A 21384-nucleotide genomic window follows, 5' to 3' on the forward strand; every position below is an offset into this window, starting at 1 on the left:
ATAAACAATTTGCATATTAAGGTGAGGACCACCGCAGAATTTGGGCCTAAAAATAAAAAAAATCACAAGGGGTAAGTCAAGCAGTTTAATCAAATTTGGGCCTAAAAATGAAATAAATCATAAATCACTAGGGGTAAGTCCAGCAGTTTAACCCATTTGGGCCTAAAATATAAAAAACTCAGAGGGATAAGTACAGCAGTTTAATCAAATTTGGGCCTCAAATTGAAAAAAATCACAAGGGGTAAGTCCAGCAGTTTTATCCAATTTGGGCCATAACTTGAAAAAATCACAGCGGTTTTATCCAACTTGGGCCTAAAAACGAAAACAATCACAAGGGGTAAGTCCAGCAGTTTTATCCATTTTGGGCCTAAAATTGAAAGTATCACAAGGGGTAGGTCTATAAGTTTTATCAAATTCGGGCCTAAAATTGCGAAAATCACAAGAGATTAGAACAGCAGGTTTATTATATTTGGGCCTAAAAAGTCAACATTTTTATCAAATTTGGGACTTTAAATGAAAAAATCACAATGGGTTAGTCCAGCAGTTTTAACCAATTTGTGCATAAAATTTAAAAATCACAAGGGGCAAGTCCAGCAGTTTTATCAAATTAGGGCCTAAATTGCAAAAATCACAAGAGGTTAGTCCATCAGTTTTATCTAATTTTGGCCTAAAAATGAATATAAATCACATGAGGTAAGTCCAGCAGTTTTATGCAATTTGGGCCTAAAATTGCAAAAATCACAAGGGGTTAGTCCAGCAGTTTTATTAAATTTGGGCCTAAAAATGAAAAAAATCACAAGGGGTAAGTCCAGCAGTTTAATCCAATTTGGGCCTAAAATTTAAAAAAATCACAAGGGGTTAGTCCAGCAGTTTTATCAAATTTGAGCCTAAAATTGAAAAAATCACAAGGGGTTAGTTCAGCAGTTTTATTAAATTTTGACACTAAAATTAGAAAATCACATGGGGTAAGTCCAGCAGTTTTGTCAAATTTGGGCCTAAAATTGCAAAAGCACAAGGTTTTTGGCCTCAAATTTAAAAAAATCACAGTTTTATCCAATTTGGGCCATAAATTGAAAGAATCACAAAGGGTAAGTCCTGCAGTTTTATCCAACTTGGGCCTAAAAACGAAAACAATCACAAGGGGTAAGTCTAGCAGTTTTACCCATTTTGGGCCTAAAATTGAAAATATCACAAGGGGTAAGTTTTAGCAAATTCGGGCCAAAAATTGCGAAACTCACAAGAGATTAGTACAACAGTTTTATTATATTTGCCTAAAAAGTCAGCATTTTTATCCAATTTTGGCCATAAATTGCAAAAATCACAAGGGGTTAGTCCAGCAGTTTTATCCAATTTGGGCATAAAAAATTAAAAATCAGCAGAGATTAGTACAACAGTTTTATTATATTTGCCTAAAAAGTCAGCACTTTTATCAAATTTGGGACTTTAAATGAAAAAATCACAAGGGGTTAGTCCAGCAGTTTTATTAAATTTGGACCTTAAAATTAGAAAAACACAAGGGGTAAGTCCAGCAGTTTTATCAAATTTGGGCCTAAAATTGCAAAAATCACAAGGGGTTAGTCCAGCAGTTTTATTAAATTTGGGCCTAAAAATGAAAGAAATCACAAGGGTAAGTCCAGCAGTTTAATCCAATTTGGGCCTAAAATTTAAAAAAAACACAAGGGGTTAGTCCAGCAGTTTTATCCAATTTGAGCCTAAAATTGAAAAAAATCACAAGGGCTTAGTTCAGCAGTTTTATCAAATTTAGGTAAAAATTTAAAATATCACAAGGGGTAGGTCCAGCATTTTTATCAAGTTTGGGCCTCAAGTTGCAAAAATCACTCAGAAAGTTTTATCCAATTTGGGCCTCAAAATGAAAAAATCACAAGGGGTAAGTCCAGCATTTTTATCCAATTTGGACCTCAAAATGAAAACATCACAAGGGGTTAGTCCAGCAGTTTTATCCAATTTGGGTCTTAAAATAAAATAAAAACACCAGGGGTAAATCCAGAATTTTCATCAAATTCGGGCCTAAAATTGGGTGGGGACATCACAAGGAGTAAGTCCAGCAGTTTAATCCAATTTGAGCCTAAAAATGAAAGAAATCACAAGGGTAAGTCCAGCAGTTTAACATCAAATTTGGGCCTTTAAATAAAACAATTATTTGGGATAAGTCCAGAAATTGTTGTACAATTTGGGCCTAAAATTGCAAAATCTTTGGCCTAAAAACGAAAATATCACAAGGGGTTAGTGCATTAGTTCTATCCAATAAGGGCCTCAATTTGCATAAATCACAAAGGGTCAGTCCATCAGTTTATCAAATTTTGGCCTTAAAATAAAAAAAATTACAATGGGTAAGTCCAGAAGTTTAATTCAATTTGGGCCTAAAATTGCAAAAATCACAAGGGGTAAGTCCAGCAGTTTTATCCAATCTGGGCCAAAAATTATAAAAATCACAAGGGGTGAGTTTATAAGTTTTTCAAATTTGGACCTTAAAATGAAAAAATCACATGGGGAAGTCCAACAGTTTGTGTTAACTGCTCGCCATATTAAACGCACATTTAAAGTGTATTCGTCGCTCACTCTCATTATTAAGAAAATGCAGAAGGCACTATTTGTAATTCCTAACTATAACTGTTAGCATAAAAAATTACCTGCTCGATAATCCATGGTCGTTGCCTTTTTGCCCTTAAAATGCTCCAGTAGAAATTTACAATTTCTTCATGGGGTATCCTTTACCAAGGAGAAATTGCCTATAGGTGCTCTTGCATAAACCACTTTATAGTGAATGAGTAGAAGAATCATTCGATATTCCTGATTTCTTTTAACAAGACAAATAATACGTAAATTGCAACATGACACTGAATGACATACTGACTATGGTTTGTGTTGATTACTATAACTGTTTATTTGTAGCATCATTATAATATTAACATGGCTTAGACTACACTAGAAACTAACTCTATCAAAAATGCATGAAAATTAGTGTCATAGATTGGATTTTGTTAACGTAGTGCTGATTTATAGGCATCTTATATAAAGATAGTCTTAGCTGAATTCTACTCGTTGAGAAAATAGCAACATGATTTCCAATAATAGCAACAGGATTTCCAAGAGGACGATCCGAGCATACTGATCGAAACGTCGAGTTGAAACCAACAGTTATTTTCAGAACCATCCCAACACATTAGAGATAGTCATAACATGGTGTTACCGCAAACCTTTCTATATCGTGTTTCCACCATGCAAAGTTTTAAGTACTTATGATTTCCAAAAGAACGTCGAATCCATCCACGAGGTGACAGCGGGTACCAACCGTACCTCTGGCTGCAATATACACGAACGGATACCAACCCTCACGACTCATGCGTGAACCGTTTCTCAGATTCAAAGTATTTTGGGGGGAGTGAATAACAATTTCCAAACCATTGATGCGAAGGGAATTCTTACTCAATACATATTATGTGTACAATCAACAGCTTCATTAAGACTATTCACCAATCTATGAAGCTATCTCTCATCAGATATAATAACCCGATAGCCATATGTTTTAACTGTTACACCCATGTGTACAGGTATTAGTACCGCATACTGTTTACTTTCCTGAGTTATAATGAAGAAAAAAATTACACAGACTAATCGCTCGAGTTGGATTTGCAACCACGACCTTTTACACTGCAGTTTTAGAGACAATCTATGTACCAAAATGTGTCATAATAATTCCTAAATTTAAGTATTAAAATAAATCTATTGTTGAATATATTTAATCCTCTACAATTTCTATATTGAAATTATTACAAAATTTAATTTGTTTGAAACATTTATATTTAATCTTCTATAAAAAATAATTGTGTTAAAATAAATCAATTTGTTGAAAATCTTCCATGATTTTTTCCTTAGGTTAAGCATGGGTTAAGTAAGTCCATTGTTGAACCGGATTTTTCATTCCACACCTTCTCTGAACACAATTAAACTAGAACTTGGGCGACCTTCCAACTCCTGCGCTAAATTTCATAGAGGTGCTTAACGGCCGATTTCGTGCTTACTGCGCAATTTCCATTTCATAGCACTGTTTTAACCATAAGCACCTAGAAAGGCATGCTAACCTTCCGGTGCTAACTGCACGAAAATTAATGATGTAACAATACAAATCAATGGTGAACGCGCAAGATGGCAGCCTAGTTTTTCTTGTTAACCTAGCGTGTGAAATACGTTAACACAGTAGCAAACTTTTCTGCTAAAGTAAGCAGCTTACCGTTAAGCAGCGCTATGAAATTAGTCCCTGATTAAAATTCTGTTTTAAAGGCAGTGGACACTATTGATAAATGTCAAAGACTATTACATATACTCAACATGCATAAAATAACAAACCTGTGAAAGTTTGAGCTCAATCGGTCATCGAAGTTGCGAGATAATATTAAAATAACGAAAGAAAAATAACCATTGTCACACGAAGTTGTGTGCGTTAAGTTCTAAATCTGAGGTCTCGAAATCAAATTCGTGGAAAATTACTTCTATCTCGAAAACTATGGCACTTCAGAGGGAGCTGTTTCTCACAATGTTTTATCAACCTCTCCCCATTACTCATCACCAAAAAGGGTTTTATGCCAATACTTATTTTGAGTAATTATCAATAGTGTCCACTGCCTTTAAGGGAAAATGATCGTGAGGAAGGTTACACTTTCCAATGTTACATGATTACACTTCAGCCTTTAGTATATTATTCCGCAGGAGACTTTGTGCTCCTGACATTTTGTCCCACATACGGCAAATTTGTAAAGTAAAATTTTCTGATAGGGTGCCCCTTTTTAAAATTAACTCCTTTAATACGCCGATGCCGATTATTTACCGTAACATGAGACACACACACGAAGACATCGGGACTAAGACTCTTTTCGAATCCACGGCTGCCCGGCTTTGAATTCGGCTTCAGGCTCCGTCCATTCGTCTGAACGTTGGCAAAGCACGGACAATTGCCAAACAACCGCGGGGCCAAGCTAGCCCGAGCCGAACCTGGTGCCAAAGTCGTGGTTTCGAAAAGGGCCATCATCTCTTTCTCAAGCTTCGTAAATAGAGAACTTTTCCTGGCTCAAATCATGTGTTTCTTTCCCGCCCAAAACGGGATCAAAGATACAGAGGCAACAAGACTCTTTATCGTCGTTATCCACCAAGTGAGGATCATTCAGATTCATAAAGAAGGTGGTACCGTTGTCTTTGTCAATCTTGGTTTCTTCTTTGACCCATTTGCCATTGGTATCGGCCCAGTGATAGGTCACCTTCCCTGCGATGTAGTAAACACTCTCGATGTGGTTTCGATACTCAAGCTTTGACTTTGTCTTAGCGTACACCGATGTGTTGTGGAGACCGATTGGAAACCCGTCTTCCTTGATGAGGTATCGATGACTGCGTCCTGACGTCCAATCGACATCCCTTTCCGTGCCGACCAACTCCGATAGGTGTCGCACCACTGCAAGTGATTTACACTCTCCATCAGCGTCTTGACGGTAGGCTAAGAAAACGCGCATAGCACCCTCTGCCGACACTGCCAACTGGTAGGTCATATCAGAAGAGAGCGCAATAGCAGTGTGAGGGGTGAAGTCATTCTCAGTGCCATCCGGTGTGGTGTATTTACCATTACCGCTGATGCAATAATAGATGTGGACGCTTTTCGAGTCGTCGGGTGATCTCAACGGTACTACGGCATTGGCTGGTATGCGTGCCTCATAGGATGTGTAACCACAATCACCCTCGGCGACAAGCTGGACACCGCTGAGGGCGCTGTTGGGCAGGGTTATTGTCGGAACATCGGCGGAGTGAGTGACTTTCATGACGGGCGATTATAATTTAAAATCTAAATTTAAACACAATAAAATAAAATAAAATTAAAAACAAGAAGTGCAATCTTAAAATTTAGTATTTTAATAGTGAACGACCACTTGAAAGAGTTTGAGCTCAGAAGCATGGAAGAAGGAACCTTTCTCCATAGACCTTATCACAAAACACTCGGTACGCGCCTCATTAGGCGTGGAGTGAGGTGCATGCTGGTCTAGCTAGCTATCAAGTTTGATTGTCAACTATACCAGCGTGCACCTCATTCAACAGTTGGTGCTTAGATGAGTCAGTGTTCTATTTAAAGGTACACACCGGCTTCGTTGGGCTATTTTGGGCTATTTTGGGCAACAAAATGGACTAAGATATGATTTCAAAGTTCTTTCATGAATGGAGAAGAACGGTCCCTAAGTTTAGTGTAAATCGGTGGAGTGGACATTTTGACAAAAAGGTACCCAAATCCTTTAATAAAAACGTTAGCTGTGGTAGCACATCAGCCCGGGCATGGTGCCGATAGAAGTTTACATGATGTAGGAGGAGTTTAAAGTTGATGCCGAAAGTGTTCAGATTAGGTTGTAACTTGTTCTGTTTATTTGATTGATTTGATTTGATCCTTGTTTTGTTATACATTTTTGGTAATCTAGGGTGTTTTCTAAAGCAGTTACAAATGAAATCATGTGACTTGTTTCCTTTTTAATAGTCTGTGGTCAGAATAATGTTTATGTTATCACATTTTACTCCAAAGAGTGTCAACAAACTTCACCGTGTATCATAGCTCAAAAGGTGTCCCCATATGGCTACACATGCCCCAAGGCTTTGTGGTGGCTGTGTTTGTGAGTACTATGTTAGAGAGTGCCTTGCATTAGACAGTCTTCTTCACTTAATTTATTTAAATCTAAGTTAAAAACCCATTTGTTTACTTCACCCATTTAATCCATTCTTGCTGTTTGTGTATTTGTTTTTTCCCCATTTGTTTCTCTGCATTTTTTGTATACCTTGTAATGCGCAGTAGAGTATAATTATATAGGTAACTGCGCAATATAAATGTCCGTTTTATTATTTATTATTATGTGATTTGTGGAGGACAAAGACAAATTCTCTAGTAGTAAAAACACAATGGCTAAACCAAGGTTGACCTCAATGGCTGCAGTGTGATATTATTGGGTATTATGTACTGATAATGTGTGTACTTTAAAGGCAGTGGACACTATTGGTAACTACTCAAAATGATTATTAGCATAAAACCTTACTTGGTATAAGGAGTAAGGGGTAGAGGTTGATAGTGTAAAGCATTGTGAGAAACGGCTCCCTCTGGTTCGAGAAAGAAGTATTTTTACACGAGTTTGATTTCGAGACCTCAGATTTAGAAATTGAGGTCTTGAATTCAAGCATGTGAAAGCACACAACTTCGTAACAAGGGTATTTTTTTCTTTCATTGTTATCTCGCAACTTCGATGACCAAATGAGCTCAAATTTTCACACGTTGGTTAATTTGTACATAATATGGATACAGCAAGTGCGAATACTGGTCTTTGACGATTACCAATAGTGTCCACTGTCTTTAATGAGGGTCGTCTAATACAGTCATTGAACACTATTTATTAAATTGGCTCTTGAAATTGTTTGTATCCTTCAGAGTCGTCACATAGAACACTAATAAAATCCGGTGCTAAACAGCATTTAAAAACTGTACAGCAAGTCACTAACGTTTAAAGACAATGGACACTATGTATTCGGGTATAACATTATGGCTCTTTGCGTCTAGTCCTTCGGAGCTGCGCCATTATGGAACGATATTATTATGATGGCGCAAAAAAAAATAATCAGGTCCATGGGTTCAAGGCTCTTTATCAGCCCGCTCTCTGCATTCACCACGTAGCGTTAGACGACGAACTGCATAGATACATGTACTGGCACGGTACTGGTATATTATACAAATATCCCCGGAGCGTTCTATTTTCCCGAGCCGAAGCCGAGGGAAAATAGAACGCTCCGGGAAAACCACATCACGAGTGAAAGCCGTCAATATTTGTTTTATAACACCCCAAACATTTCTAAATACTGTACTATTATTGTAAGTTACAGACCTGAATGCTACAATCCACGGCCGACGCGAAAACTTTTACTGTGCTGCATGTAGTGTCATGTAATCTGAAATGGTTACAGACTATTAATTTATAATCCTCGTACACGCAACGGACGTCTGGGTACTGCACGCCGTGTGCTAGTCTTTCGGACTAGCGCACGGCAAATCGATGCACTATCACACGACCGTCGTCTAGCAAAACTAAGACATATCATGTGATGCGCTCTAAACCAATGAAAAGGCAGAATATTGGTAAGGGGTGTTATAATAATTGATATACCATGGAGCTTCTACATCCATGGATATGCAGAGTGATACCGTGGGGTCGACGCATGGTTTATCAAGGTTTTTTAAGTCGTGTATCTATGGAGTTCGTCATCCAACGCTATACAGGTGAATAATAATTTTCCCGATCGGGCCGGTGTGCTTGCGCGCGTAGCCTTGCTCTGGTCCAATTATTCACTCCGAGAAAGACTGTGCATAAATCGCCATAAGGTCACCTATGGGTCAACGGCTTTCTGTCCGTATTTGTGTGTCACTCTTTCTTACTTGTAAATTTGTACTGTTTTATTTGTTCAAAATCCTAGTCATTTATCAAGTATAATATTTTATTTCTCCGGGGAAGATAGTGTTGCTCTAGTTTTGTGATTTGTTTGGCGTTTGCTATCTTGATCCCCCACTCTAGGCAGCTCCGGGGAGCCGCCCCTTTCTTGTTTACATGGCTTGCCTGCCACCAGAGAGTTTAGCTCAGTTTGTTTGTTTAGTCCACCCTTTTAAAAGTCTGCTTTAGCCCATTCACTTGTGCAATATTTTAAGTCGTTTTTAATTTATGTACAAGTTTACTTTTATTTGTTTGTTTATTTCCTTTTAATGTTTATCTTTCCCTTATCTGCTATTTTTACTTATTTATTTTTTATTCTTATCAGATATTTATTGTTTATCATTGGTTGTATATCTAACTGTTTTTATTATTGCTCTGTGTACTATCTTATTATGTACCCCAGATGTGGGGGAACAGATCTACGGATCATATTTGCTTTTGTTGTCCCTTGCCCATCTCGGGGTATATTGTCAATGTATTTTGTTTTGTACTGTTATGGAAAATAAAAAAATGACAAATAATAATAAGCGTGTACCTTTCTCTATCTATGACCCGAAGGTCAACATTCACCAACTGTATAATGATTTTTTTTCCCACACATCCATAAAGCCTTCAGAGATTCTAGCGCAGATAATGTTGTTATTACACTGCAAACATCTGTATACATGTACACAGAACGCTTATCTTGTTACTGTTTGTTCAGTAGGTCATACAACTAATTTGGTAGTCTTGGTGCAAGACGTTTCTCGTTTCCCTTTCACGCACACCGCGGCCAATTCACCGACAGCGCGCGCACACCGACTCCCCACTCACCGCCCCGGGGCGGTGAATGGACTATAAGTCATGGGGGTCATAAATTTGACTCCCATAAATGGCCGGCCGTGTTTGTCGACGAGGTAAAAGGAAAACCGTGCAATTTCGAGGCATATTTGTGTGGATTATTGTATTCTACTTTTACAATATCTTTCTACCCATATGCATTTTATAAAAAACGGTTACAAACGCTTTTCAAAGACCAACTCGACCGATCCAAGGCAACGTGTTCCTTTAAGGACAAATTTGAAGCAGTAATACTGCGAGTAGGGTTTCCTTGCTATACATGTGGTTTTACCATAGCTCCTCTTTACAAAGTAAACATGTGAAAGCAATGACCGAGTATGGCATGTGCAGACTCATGATATTGAATTCTCTTAATTCATGTCCATATTCCTGAAAACGGAACTTACCCACTAGTTGAAACTTGATGATCAAACCGGACTACAAGCTGTGATCATTCGAGTTTGATAAAGCCTGAGCGCAGCACAGAATGATAACGAGGGGTCACACACACACCACAGCAGCACAACTAGGTAACAGCAAGATCTTTGGCAGTTGGGTTTAGGCAGGTTTTTTATGTCCGTTCCGCACTGCTAAATGACCCTGTAAGCCTTTCGTGACCAAGCGTCGGGCAACGTAACCTATTTTATTAGGCTACGCTGAATATGAATGAGTGGGCGGGATCCCTGACCCTAGGACTTATTTAAATATTGGAATAGTTATTGGCAACTCAAATGAGGGCGATAGAAAATCACAGGCTGCTCATGCTGGGATCAGTGCGAGAACACGTTTTGGCGAAATTGTTCATGGAAAATAATGACATGGAGAAAGAAAAGAAAGAAGAAAAACACCGCGTTAGCTTTATACAGGGGTTGGTTACTTTTTGTAACACGAAACACAATAATTGTGTTTCGATTAACAGTAACACAGTAATTTGAGGATGAGGACAAGGACTTGTTTGTTTTATTCATTTTTCGAAAACTACAGCACCTCAGTAAAGTAATATTCTAAGGAGAGCTTTCTACCATCATTATCCTCAAATCGTGTTTAGTTTAATGTACATGTGGACATTGTGTTTAATGTCCTACAAAAAGTACCCAAGTCCTTTAAACCATAAACAGACTACCGGATTCCTATTACACATATCTTCAATAAGCAGGCCGGTGAAACTTTTCTCGCAGGAAAAACAACTAAATTCATTTATTGTTTGACTTATTTAAAGTTACATACATACATAATAGACAGAGACTTTAAAGCCATTGGACACCTTTGGTAAACGGTAATGTCCAAGGCCCACACTTCGTGCATCACAACTTATATATAAAATAACAAACCTGTGAAAATTTAGGCTCAATCGGTCATCGGAGTCGGGAGAAAATAACGGTGAAATCCACTCTTGTTTCCGCACGTTTGGCCGTGTCATGACATGTGTTTAAAGGAACACGTTGCCTTGGATCGGTCGAGTTGGTCTTTGAAAAGCGTTTTTTGACCGTTTACTATAAAATGCATATGGTTAGAAAGATGATGTAAAAGTAGAACACAATGATCTACACAAATATGCCTCGAAATTGCGTGGTTTTCTTTTTACCTCGTCCAAAAACACGGTCGGCCATTTATGGGAGTCAAAATTTTGACCCCCATAAATGGCTCGACCGTGATAGTTCGCGACGTAAAAAGAAAACCGTGCAATTTTGAGAGATACTTGTGTGGATCATTATATTCTACTTTTAAAACATCTTTCTAACCATATACATTTCATAACAAACGGTTTCAAACGCTTTTTATAGACCAACTCGTCCGATCCAAGGCAACGTGTTCCTTTAAAACAGATCCGTAATTCCCCAGAATTGATATTGTTTTAATGTTTTCTCAAAAATTAAAGCATTTCATGGAATAATATTTCAAGAGAAGTCATTCACCATTACCTTCTGTAAACCCTGTAAGTTGTTTGTAAATCTGTGAACTTTTAATTTTTTTGCTGTACCGAAAGTGTCCAATGGCTTTAACCGAGTCCCATGCTAGGCTAACATACCAAAATTAGTCCCATGAGAATCAGTGGCATGGCAGGTGTCAAAGCGGACGGTGTCCTATCGGGTAATCTGTCCCGGAGATTCAGTCCCCCATTGGGAAATAACCATGGGCCGAAGGAGGTTGATTCAAAATAGGGCAGTTTAGAATCCAAGGAAGTTTGTACACATGTCGCCGGGGGGGGGGGGGGGGGGGGGGGCTGGAATCTTCTTCAAAACATATCAATCGGGAAAAGAAATAACATATAATCATTCCTCAAGAACAAAAGTAATTATATTGAGAATAAAGCAGAAAGAACAATAACAGAATGTTCTGTATTTTTCGTTCTTCTTAAAGGCAGTGTGGACACTATTACGCAAAATAATTATCATCATAAAACCTTACTTGGTAACGAGAAATGGGGAGCTGTTGATGGTATAAAACTTTGTGAGAAACGGCTCCCTCTGAAGTAACGTAGTTTTCGAGAAAGAAGTAATTTTGCACGAATTTGATTTCGAGACCTCAAAATTTGATTTTGAGGTCCCGAATTCAAGTATCTGAAAGCACACAACTTCGTGCGACACGGATGTTTTTTCTATCAATATTATCTCGCAACTTCGACGACCGATTGAGCTCAAATTTTCACAGGTTTGTTATTTTATGCGTATGTTGAGATACACCAAGTGCGAAGACTGGTCTTTGTATGGTGGCCCTGAAGGGACACAGCCAGTCGTGAATACTTTCGCGACGTCGTATATTTATTCACGACAAGTCGCGAATATTTTCGCGACGTCGCGAATATTTTCACGACTAGTCGCGAATATTTTCGCGACGTCGTATATTTGTTCACGACAAGTCGCGAATATTTTCGCGACGTCGCGAATATTTTCACGACTAGTCGCAAATATTTTCGCGACGTCGTATATTTATTCACGACAAGGCGCGAATATTTTCGCGACGTCGCGAATATTTTCACGACTAGTCGCGAATATTTTCGCGACGTCGTATATTTGTTCACGACAAGTCGCGAATATTTTCGCGACGTCGCGAATATTTTCACGACTAGTCGCAAATATTTTCGCGACGTCGGATATTTATTCACGACAAGGCGCGAATATTTTCGCGACGTCGCGAATATTTTCACGACTTGTCGCGAATATTTTCACGACTAGTTGCAAATATTTTTTACGACGTCGTGAACAATTCTGCGACTAGTCGTGAATAAATTCGCGACTAGTCGTAAATATTTTTTCAGTAGCTTGAGTGTGTAATTCTTACACGGCACGCGTAGAGAGCCACGCTATGAAGATTGTAGCCACTCAGCTATGTGTATGGGGCCATGTTTTATCCAGTAGAATTGTTATCGAAGTTCGAAAAAACAGTGTCTGACTTTCATCAATATTTCGGGGGTTTTCAAGGTTGAATTACTCCAAACCCAAATAATTATGAATGCCAAAGGATTAATCATTCAGTTAAACTTGGTAGGGGATTACGTGATGCGTTGCACCCTGCCGTGACGGAACGAACTCGCGTTTCAAGTTGGAAATAACAACGCAAATTGCTCTAACATTTCAGGTAAAAATTGTCAAATTTATTTGCTGAAATTGTCAACACATTATAATTAAACTTATCATTGGGTTGTTTGTAAAATTTACCTCGGGTGACATATAACGTTATGTTTTATCTGAAAGTGCCAACGTTTATTGCCTAGCATAGGATAGCCTACTCCTACTAAAGTACTAGTAAAACTATAACGTCAGGCCTCGTAGGCCTACCGTAAGGGCCATACGTCAACGTTAGTTTTGTTTAAATAACCCACCATCGATTTGCAAGAGTCGGAATTCTCCTCCGGATCCATCATCGTACGGGACAGCTTTCAGCTTAGTCTTACTAAGCCGTCAACGTGAATACAGTAATTACACACTCAAGCTACTGAAAAAATATTCGCGACTAGTCGCAGAAATATTCACGACGTCATGAAAATGTTCGCGACTAGTCGTGAAAAAATTCGCGACTAGTCGTAAAAAAATTAGCGACTTGTCGTGAAAAAATTCGCGACTAGTCGTGAAAAAATTCGCGACTTGTCGTGAATAAATTCACGACGTCGCAAAAATATTCACGACGTTGCAAAAATATTCACGACTGGCTGTGTCCCGTCAGGGCCACCATATCTTTGACAATTAAGCTTCCGAAGAGAATTTTCCAGGGAGTTCTAGCCCCGATAGTTTTCGGAAGTGATTTGCGAACTAAAGGGAATGTGTGAAAGAAGAGGTCTGGCGTGTAGTTTGTGAATGTTTATGTTTTGCATTGAGGCAAAACATTAATTAGGTAATTTTTATTGCCTACTAACTGAAACTACAGCTACCAAATTGTAACGCTAGATTTATTATTTTGTTAAGATTTAAATACTCAACTTATTGTTTTGCTGTTTTTATTCACACCAGCCTCATTCAAAGTGATATTGAATCTTCATTTTGAAGGTTCGTATCCTGAAAACCCGTCTTCGGTAAGAGTGTGGTTTTCTTTCCCATTCAAAACGGGATCAAAGATGCATATGCAGTAGCAATCTTTCTCATCAGATTTCACGATGTGAGGATCATGAATATTCATCAGGTAGTTGGTCCCGTTCTCCGTGTTTGTCTTCGTGTCTGCGTGCACCCATTCGCCGCTGGTATCCTCCCAACTATAGGTCATCTGACCTGAAATGTAGTAGACACTCTCGATGTGGTTCTGATATCCCAACCTTGTTGACGTCTTAGGGTACACCCGCGTGTTGTGGAGGCCCAACGGGAAGCCATCTTCCTTGATGAGAAATCGACGACTGTTGCCTGTTCCCCAGCCGATATCTCTCTCTGTGCCGAGCAGTTCGGATAAGTGTCGAACCACAGCTAGCGATTTACTCTCCACGTCAACGGCTGGACAGTAGGTTACGAACAACCGCATTCCACTCTCTGCAGCTACCGTCAACTCGAATGTGACGTCACAGGAGAGCGCCACCACAGTGTCTGGGGTGACGTCTTTTCGGTCGCCATCTTGTGCGGTGCTTTTACCATTTCCACTGATGCAGTAGTAGATGTGGAAGCTTTTCGTGTCGTCAGGGGATCTTAATGGAACCACTGCATTCGCTGGTATGCGTGCCTCGTAGACTGTGAATCCCTTTGCAATCTTCCTTGGTGACCAGCTGAACACCGCTGAGGGCGCTGTTCGGCAGGGTTACCGTTGGAAGATCGACAGAATGGGTGACAATCATGTTGGTTGAATAACGAGCTGAAACATTCAAATGACATCATTATTATTTGATCGTTGAACCAGTTTCGATTAACGCATACCACATTCATAGAGGAGTCTCTATTTCCTCTCACTTAATTTTTTAATTTGAAAAAAAGTGAAAGGTTTCCTGTAAAGTAGGCTTACGCCATGAGGTATTCTCAATGTTGAAAACAATCTATATTATAAATTGTTACGAAATAATACAAAATTAATTTTACAATAGGCATTCAGTGGAATTCATCTAGAATATTCGCCCATCGAAGAAGCAGGGCTAAACAAATTAAATCATCATCATCATCTTCCTATACTGTGCAGAAACCTCCTCTGGAGTACACTTGCACATTGGTTGAGGTGGAAACTAGCAGGTGTAGACAAAACTCAAGGCATAAAAAGATACGCATACTGTGCAAATAAAAGCATAAGTTTGGTTTCATTGCACCGATGTGTGTTTAGCACATCTATACTCAGTTCTTTCTAGGGTCCTGTGGACAAGATCACAGGCATAGTACTCGGTTGGGATTCGAACCCATGACCCTTGCAATTATTGTAGAGTAGCAGTGGCTAGCATGTTTAGTTAAAGAACTATTCGATAAAACACTTACCAGAGACGAGCCTGTACAAACGCCGTACCACAACAAGTTCAGTGCACGTTATGGTGTTACACAGTCTTCCTGCAGTATGCTGAATGAGGAATTCAATAGCAAAAGCGCCCGTCTATACCATGGGCTGAATGAGCTGATTCCTCATTCAGCCCGGGGTATAGACGGGTGCTTTTGCTATTGACTAACTTAGGCTTGGTGGTCGGGGTACCATACGAACGAAAAACAGCAATCAGCATGTTGCCATATCAGTCGATGATGTCATCGTCAGGCAATCACCGTACAGGAAAGCCATTCTGTCTAATAGTTGACAGTAGTATGTAAGGCGTATATGACCCCGTTTTTATAAGGTGGATCATGATCCACAGGTCGTGTGGATCATGTGGATCATGGCTCGGGTGGGTTGTTGTATTATAGGATGCTTGATGGGGGGGGGGGGGTGTCGAAGACCCCCCTTTTTCCTTTCTTTTTACCAGCACAGACAGCAAGCGGGGAGGTCAACATGTAAGACATCACAGTAAGACGATACGTTATTGAACTTTGATATATTGTGATTATTATTTTTTTTTATTACGACCAAGTATGAATTTCACATTTTTCGACCCAAAGAACTAGCGTAAATAACACCCCTCGACCAAGAGTGTACGAGTCCAGTAGTTCTGTTGTCGTCTGCTACGTTTTCATCGTGTTCCAACTTGCCCTCAGTTGTCGGACCGGCCAACAAAGACCCGAGCGGAAAACATACTCTGTACGGACTAATTAAATTGCGGCGTATATCCCAGGTTTCTGAAAATGGTCATACCCCCCCCCCCCCGTTTTATGTGAAGATTAAACGTTAAATGAATAGTAATGGAGTAAAGTGTGACAATAGAATCTAATATTATCCTAATCTGTAACCATTATTGCCCGTGGCCTTCACTTCGTGTACACAACCCGCGATGACCCTTGATTACTAACCCATCTGGTAGTCAATATATGACGTCACAACTGATTGGTCTACCAGCCTAACGTGTCAGTTCTTGTTCCCCATACCATGGAGCTATCTTTGTTTTCTATAACTCCCTGCCCACATCATGTACCACCATCGCTCGGATAGGGTCTGTTTACCTTTGCCAAAAGGAACTGCAGTGACAAAAAAGTATACACAAAAACAAACACAAAGGTTATCACTTTTTGGACCAAAAAACAACAACACATTTATTCGGTATATAACACTCCATTAACATCTGCTTTTAACCGCCACAATACTTGAATTAATTGTACATGATGACCCCCCCCCCCCCCCATTTATGACAAGAACTTTGAAATCTGTCGACTGAACTTCTTTCACATGGTGATGATTGATTGGACCCCAGCGACCCGCGCCTGCCTATTTTGAAAACTTAAGGAAAGACATTAACAGTATATTTATTTTGTTATTTGTGACGAGTTTTGCGTGACGAGTTCACTTATTCAAGCCCTAATAGTATTTACAGTTACACTTTATTTTTTTCAGAGATTCATGGTTCGTTGAATATAAACGGGTAGTTTTGGCGACAACAATTTCTATCCTTTTGATCATTATCAGTTCATGGAGACTGTATATTGTGTACCCTTAACCATGCCCTGATGGTTGCACTTTTGGTATTGTCAATATTTTACTCGATTCCATTGTGTGATAGCTTCAATTCGTAGATTTTCTTGTGAATACTGTTACTTGCGCATTGCTGCATATTGTGGCGACAACAACAAACGTCCTTTTGAAATGCATGATTTATTTATCAGTTCTTCTCACGTAGGTTCAAAACGTGAGGCCGGTAAACAACATTTTGCACATCAAGTGATGTATACAATGTATTTGTGGTTGGAAGCAGTTTGTAAACAGTCATTGCTAATCTTTCGAAGTAAAGTCAAAAATTAATAAGTTCGTTTGTAAAATAAAATAGTTGATGTCTGAATTTATTTATACAATTAGAGTTGGACTCTAGGCTGATGTGTTAGAATCCACACTACATTAAATTGGTTAAACATAGGTAGTGCATTGCCAATACCTATGCTGATGTTCTCATGATGTCGTGGAGACTGGGCGATAAATTTATAATGTGATTATGTGCTTCATTGTCCAAGTAATCTATAACTGAACAAAGGTTTCAAAAAAGTTGTGTATACTTTTTGAGATATGGTCCCACTTCCGGTTGACCCGGAGTAAAGGTCAACATGGGGTCAAAGTTATTTCAAACTAATTTCTAATGCCCAAGAAGTCTATAACTGAAAAACAAAAAATCGGTTGTGTAGTTCTTGAGATACGGTCCCACTTCCGGTTGACCTGGAAGTAGAGGTCCACTTAGGGTCAGGGTTTTTCAAAGTATTTTTTGTTAATGCCTCAGTAGTCTATAACTGGAAAAAGTTTGAAAATCGATCATTAAATCGGTTGTATATTTCTTGAGATATGGTCCCACATCCGGTTGACCTGGAAGTACAAGTCAACTTGAGGTCACGGTTTTTCAAAGTTACTATTTTATGCCTTAGGAATTTATAATTGAAAAGAGTATAAAAATATGTTGTATATAGTTCTTGAGATATGGTCACACTTACGGTTGACCCGGAAGTAGAGGTCAACTTTAGGTCACGGTTTTTCAAAATTAATCTCCAACCCCCAAGGAGTCTATAACTACACAGTTTAAAAATCGGCCGTGTATAGTTCTTGAGATATGATGCTACAAAGATTTCCTAATTAAATATGCAAATGAGGGTCACATGGTTAATTAATAAAGAATTTTAATATTTTTTAGGATATGAATTAAGCTTACGTCCTAAGCTTCCATTTGATATATTATACGTGTTTAAAAACACATAGTTTTTTAGGATACTCCTTTCCTACTCCTACCGATAGGGGGCGCTGTTATGAGACATTTCAATTGCACGATCTCTGCACCGTAGTGTCTGTATCTGACTCTGTATTTGTACGTGTACGTAGACCAAAACTGGCATAAAACGTCAAGCTATAACACATATAGGCCCCCTATAGAACACGGCCCAGTTTTATGGCTCCTGCTTCAACCAAAATCTGCCCATATATCCAACCACCATTCTCCGCTACTGTGCAAGCGCTGAAATATCTGTGCAAGTTCGAAGCAAAGATTACATTATGATGAGTTTCCCCGCGCACAAGCAATTCATACCTGCTAAGCTATGAAATATGCTTTATGTAAGCGCATAATATCCGCGCTTCTGAACTGTCAATTCTTTGCTTACGCAGTGGAGCAGAGTCAAATTGGACCAGTCTCACAAGATTTCCCCTCATGTACTAAATTGTTTGTTTTACTTTTACATGTTTGAGTGTAGGCCTTACCAAACCTATAACAGGGCAAAATTTCATGGTTCTGATAACCACCGAACTCTGCGATTACGATCACCATTTCCCGCTTACTGTGCAAGCGCGGTATATAATGTGCGAGCTTGGAAGCACACAAACAAAAGAAACCCCTGCTAGCCAGTCTATTTTGCTTGACGTAAGCGCAGAATTCACTGTTTCTGCTAAGCACTGAATCTTTGCTTCCAGAGCAGAGCGTGACATTCGCTCAAGATGTTTCATTGAGCAAAATCCCATCCTGATAGGCCTGACCGACTGGTGAAAGTACCACTCGACTAGTCGCACCTCAAACCCAACAACGACACTTGTCGAGATAAGTTACGGATTCTCAAGATTTGTGCCGCAATGTGCCACAAGAGCAACACTCATGTTGAGAATAGTAGTATGCAACACAACTGCGCGGGGAAAAAATCAGAATCGTTTTATTTTCCAGGAAAGAAGCTTTTAATGAGCCAACACTTGAAAAAAAGAACATGTTGTACTGATCGTTTTAATGTAGGTACATATTTCTTATTGTAAAAAAAAGTAAGATGTATGCATTGTAATATTGATTTAGTCGAGGGTCCCGGAGGATCCGAACCACAGATCACCTGGGTGATGACACCCGCGGTTAACCGCGGCCCTATTGGATCTATCAACACGGACACCGTGATTTTATTCATTATATAATAACTGTATATATTTAAAGTCACCTGGAAGTGGTATTTTTTCAAAATAAAGCTTTTGTCACTAATATATGTGTTTTGATGACTGGAATGTGAATAAACAGTTAACTAAGGTTTTACAAAATCAGTTCTTATGTTATTTACAAATTTAAGAGTAGACCCCGACCCGAGAGGGCGCTGTTCGTAACGTCAATCGAGGCAGACTTTGCCTGTAATGCGTAGAGTAACCACAATTGCAAAGTACATGTACGGACCAAGTCGTGAGTTTGTATGTTTCAAAAAATAAAAAAGTTGTTTTTCCGGCAATGCCGACCAGGTGTATTGCTGCTGAATGCAGAAAAACACTTTTTGAAATGTACCAACTCACAACTTGGACGTACATGTACTTTGCACGTGTGTTTACTATACTATACGCATTGCAGGCAAAGTCTGCATCGATTGACGTCACAAAAGGGGTAGGCGGAGTCAGCCCCCAAACAACTTTATATATTTTTTAAACATATAAATCGTGACAAACAATTACTAAAAAGATTGTTTTATTTGTTCGAAAGCATATACTCTTATGTTTGAAAAAAAAAATAATTATATTTCCGGGTGACTTTAATGAAAATAATTACAAGATGGCGTGACGTTAAAAATTACTTCATTTTGCACATCTTCAATACCCAGGGAATCAACATATGAAGAGTTTTTGAAAATCGGACGTTTATTTTGGGAGATATGCTGTTAACAAGATTGCCTAATTAAATATTTATACCATTAATAACTCAGCTAATTGATTAAGAGATTAAAAACGTACGTAGACAAATTAAGTTGCGTACTAAGCTTCGATTTAACATAGACCCCAATTCTGTCATTTCTACCGTTTCTAAGATAACGTCGCCACAAAAAAAATCGTGCGTTAAACCTATAGCGTTTGGGGAGAAATTAAAAACGTTTCTAAAACGTTTACAAAATCTCGACGAAAACAATACCTGTTCCGACGGTAGGTCGGAACAGCTAAAAAGGCAATTTGAAGTATGACATCATGATTCTGGATGTTACCATGTAATTAGTGTGTATATTCCAACGAGGAGGTTTTGCGTCATTACAAAGGTTTGATTTAATAACATCCATCAATTCCTTTACAAACATGTATTGTCTTACCATTCCTCCATGGTCTTACATATAATTTTAAATGTGACACTTGAAGGGTTTCAGAGACAACTGACACAGTTTTAAAGCCATTATACACTTTCGGAACAGAAGCAAATCAAAGTTCACAGATTTACAAATAACTTACAGGGTTTACAGAAGGTAATGGTGAAAGACTTCTCTTGAAATATTATTCCATGAAATGCTTTTCTTTTTGAGAAAACATTAAAACAATTATAAATTCTCGAATATCGAGAATTACGAATTTATTTTAAACACATGTCATGACACGGCAAACAAGGGTTGGTTTTCCCGCTATTTTCTCCCGACTCCAATGACCGATTGAGCCTAATTAATTTTCACAGGTTTGTTATTATATTAGTTGTGGTACACGAAGTGTGGGCCTTTGGACTTTACTGTTTACCGAAAGTGTCCAATGGCTTTAACGCGAGTTTTAAAGACTTATTTTTCCACTTTCATTGGATTCATATTAAACAATTGAAGTATCATGAACTGAAATTGAACTTGGAGCACTTTTTTTATAGAGAATACAGTTTGGGTTTAAACAAAGACAAACTGACTGGAGCGGGGTTTGAACCGACGACCTCTGGCGTAAAAGCGTTCTACCAACTGAGTTATCAAGCCTAGGAATTGATATAGCCAGGGGATCCACTGAAGAGGACGCAATTTTTTAATAGTATGTATGAGAAAACGTCGAACAAATTTCCCTTTTTTATACAAAAATACTTGGAATGTTTGTGTTCGTCCCCCCACCGCAAAACCCTCAACAACAAACAAACAAACAACGAACAAACACCCCAACACCCCAACAAACAAAAATACTTGGAATGTTTGTGTTAGTCTCCCCGCCCCCCCCCCACCACAAAACCCTCAACAACAACAAACAAACACCCCAACACCCCTACAAACAAAAATACTTGGAATGTTTGTGTTAGTCTCCCCGCCCCCCCCCCCCACCACAAAACCCTCAACAACAACAAACAAACACCCCAACACCCCTACAAACA

The 21384-nt window shown here is 38.9% G+C and overlaps 1 protein-coding gene and 1 pseudogene across 1 annotated transcript; both read right to left on the reverse strand.

The window, feature by feature from the left end:
* Window positions 1–45: 45 nt before the first annotated feature.
* On the reverse strand, window positions 46–9886 carry LOC139954517 (uncharacterized). Its single transcript, XM_071954353.1, has 2 exons — window positions 9740–9886; window positions 46–5848 (listed from the first exon to the last, which is right to left on the reverse strand). Exon 2 carries the CDS (start codon window positions 5823–5825, stop codon window positions 5055–5057), a length of 771 nt encoding a protein of 256 aa, XP_071810454.1. The 5' UTR covers window positions 5826–5848; window positions 9740–9886; the 3' UTR covers window positions 46–5054.
* Window positions 9887–11073: 1187 nt separating this feature from the next.
* On the reverse strand, window positions 11074–14598 carry LOC139934032 (uncharacterized; annotated as a pseudogene).
* Window positions 14599–21384: the final 6786 nt, after the last annotated feature.

This window comes from Asterias amurensis, chromosome 2 (genome assembly GCF_032118995.1).
Source record: "Asterias amurensis chromosome 2, ASM3211899v1".
NCBI lineage: Eukaryota > Metazoa > Echinodermata > Asteroidea > Forcipulatida > Asteriidae > Asterias > Asterias amurensis.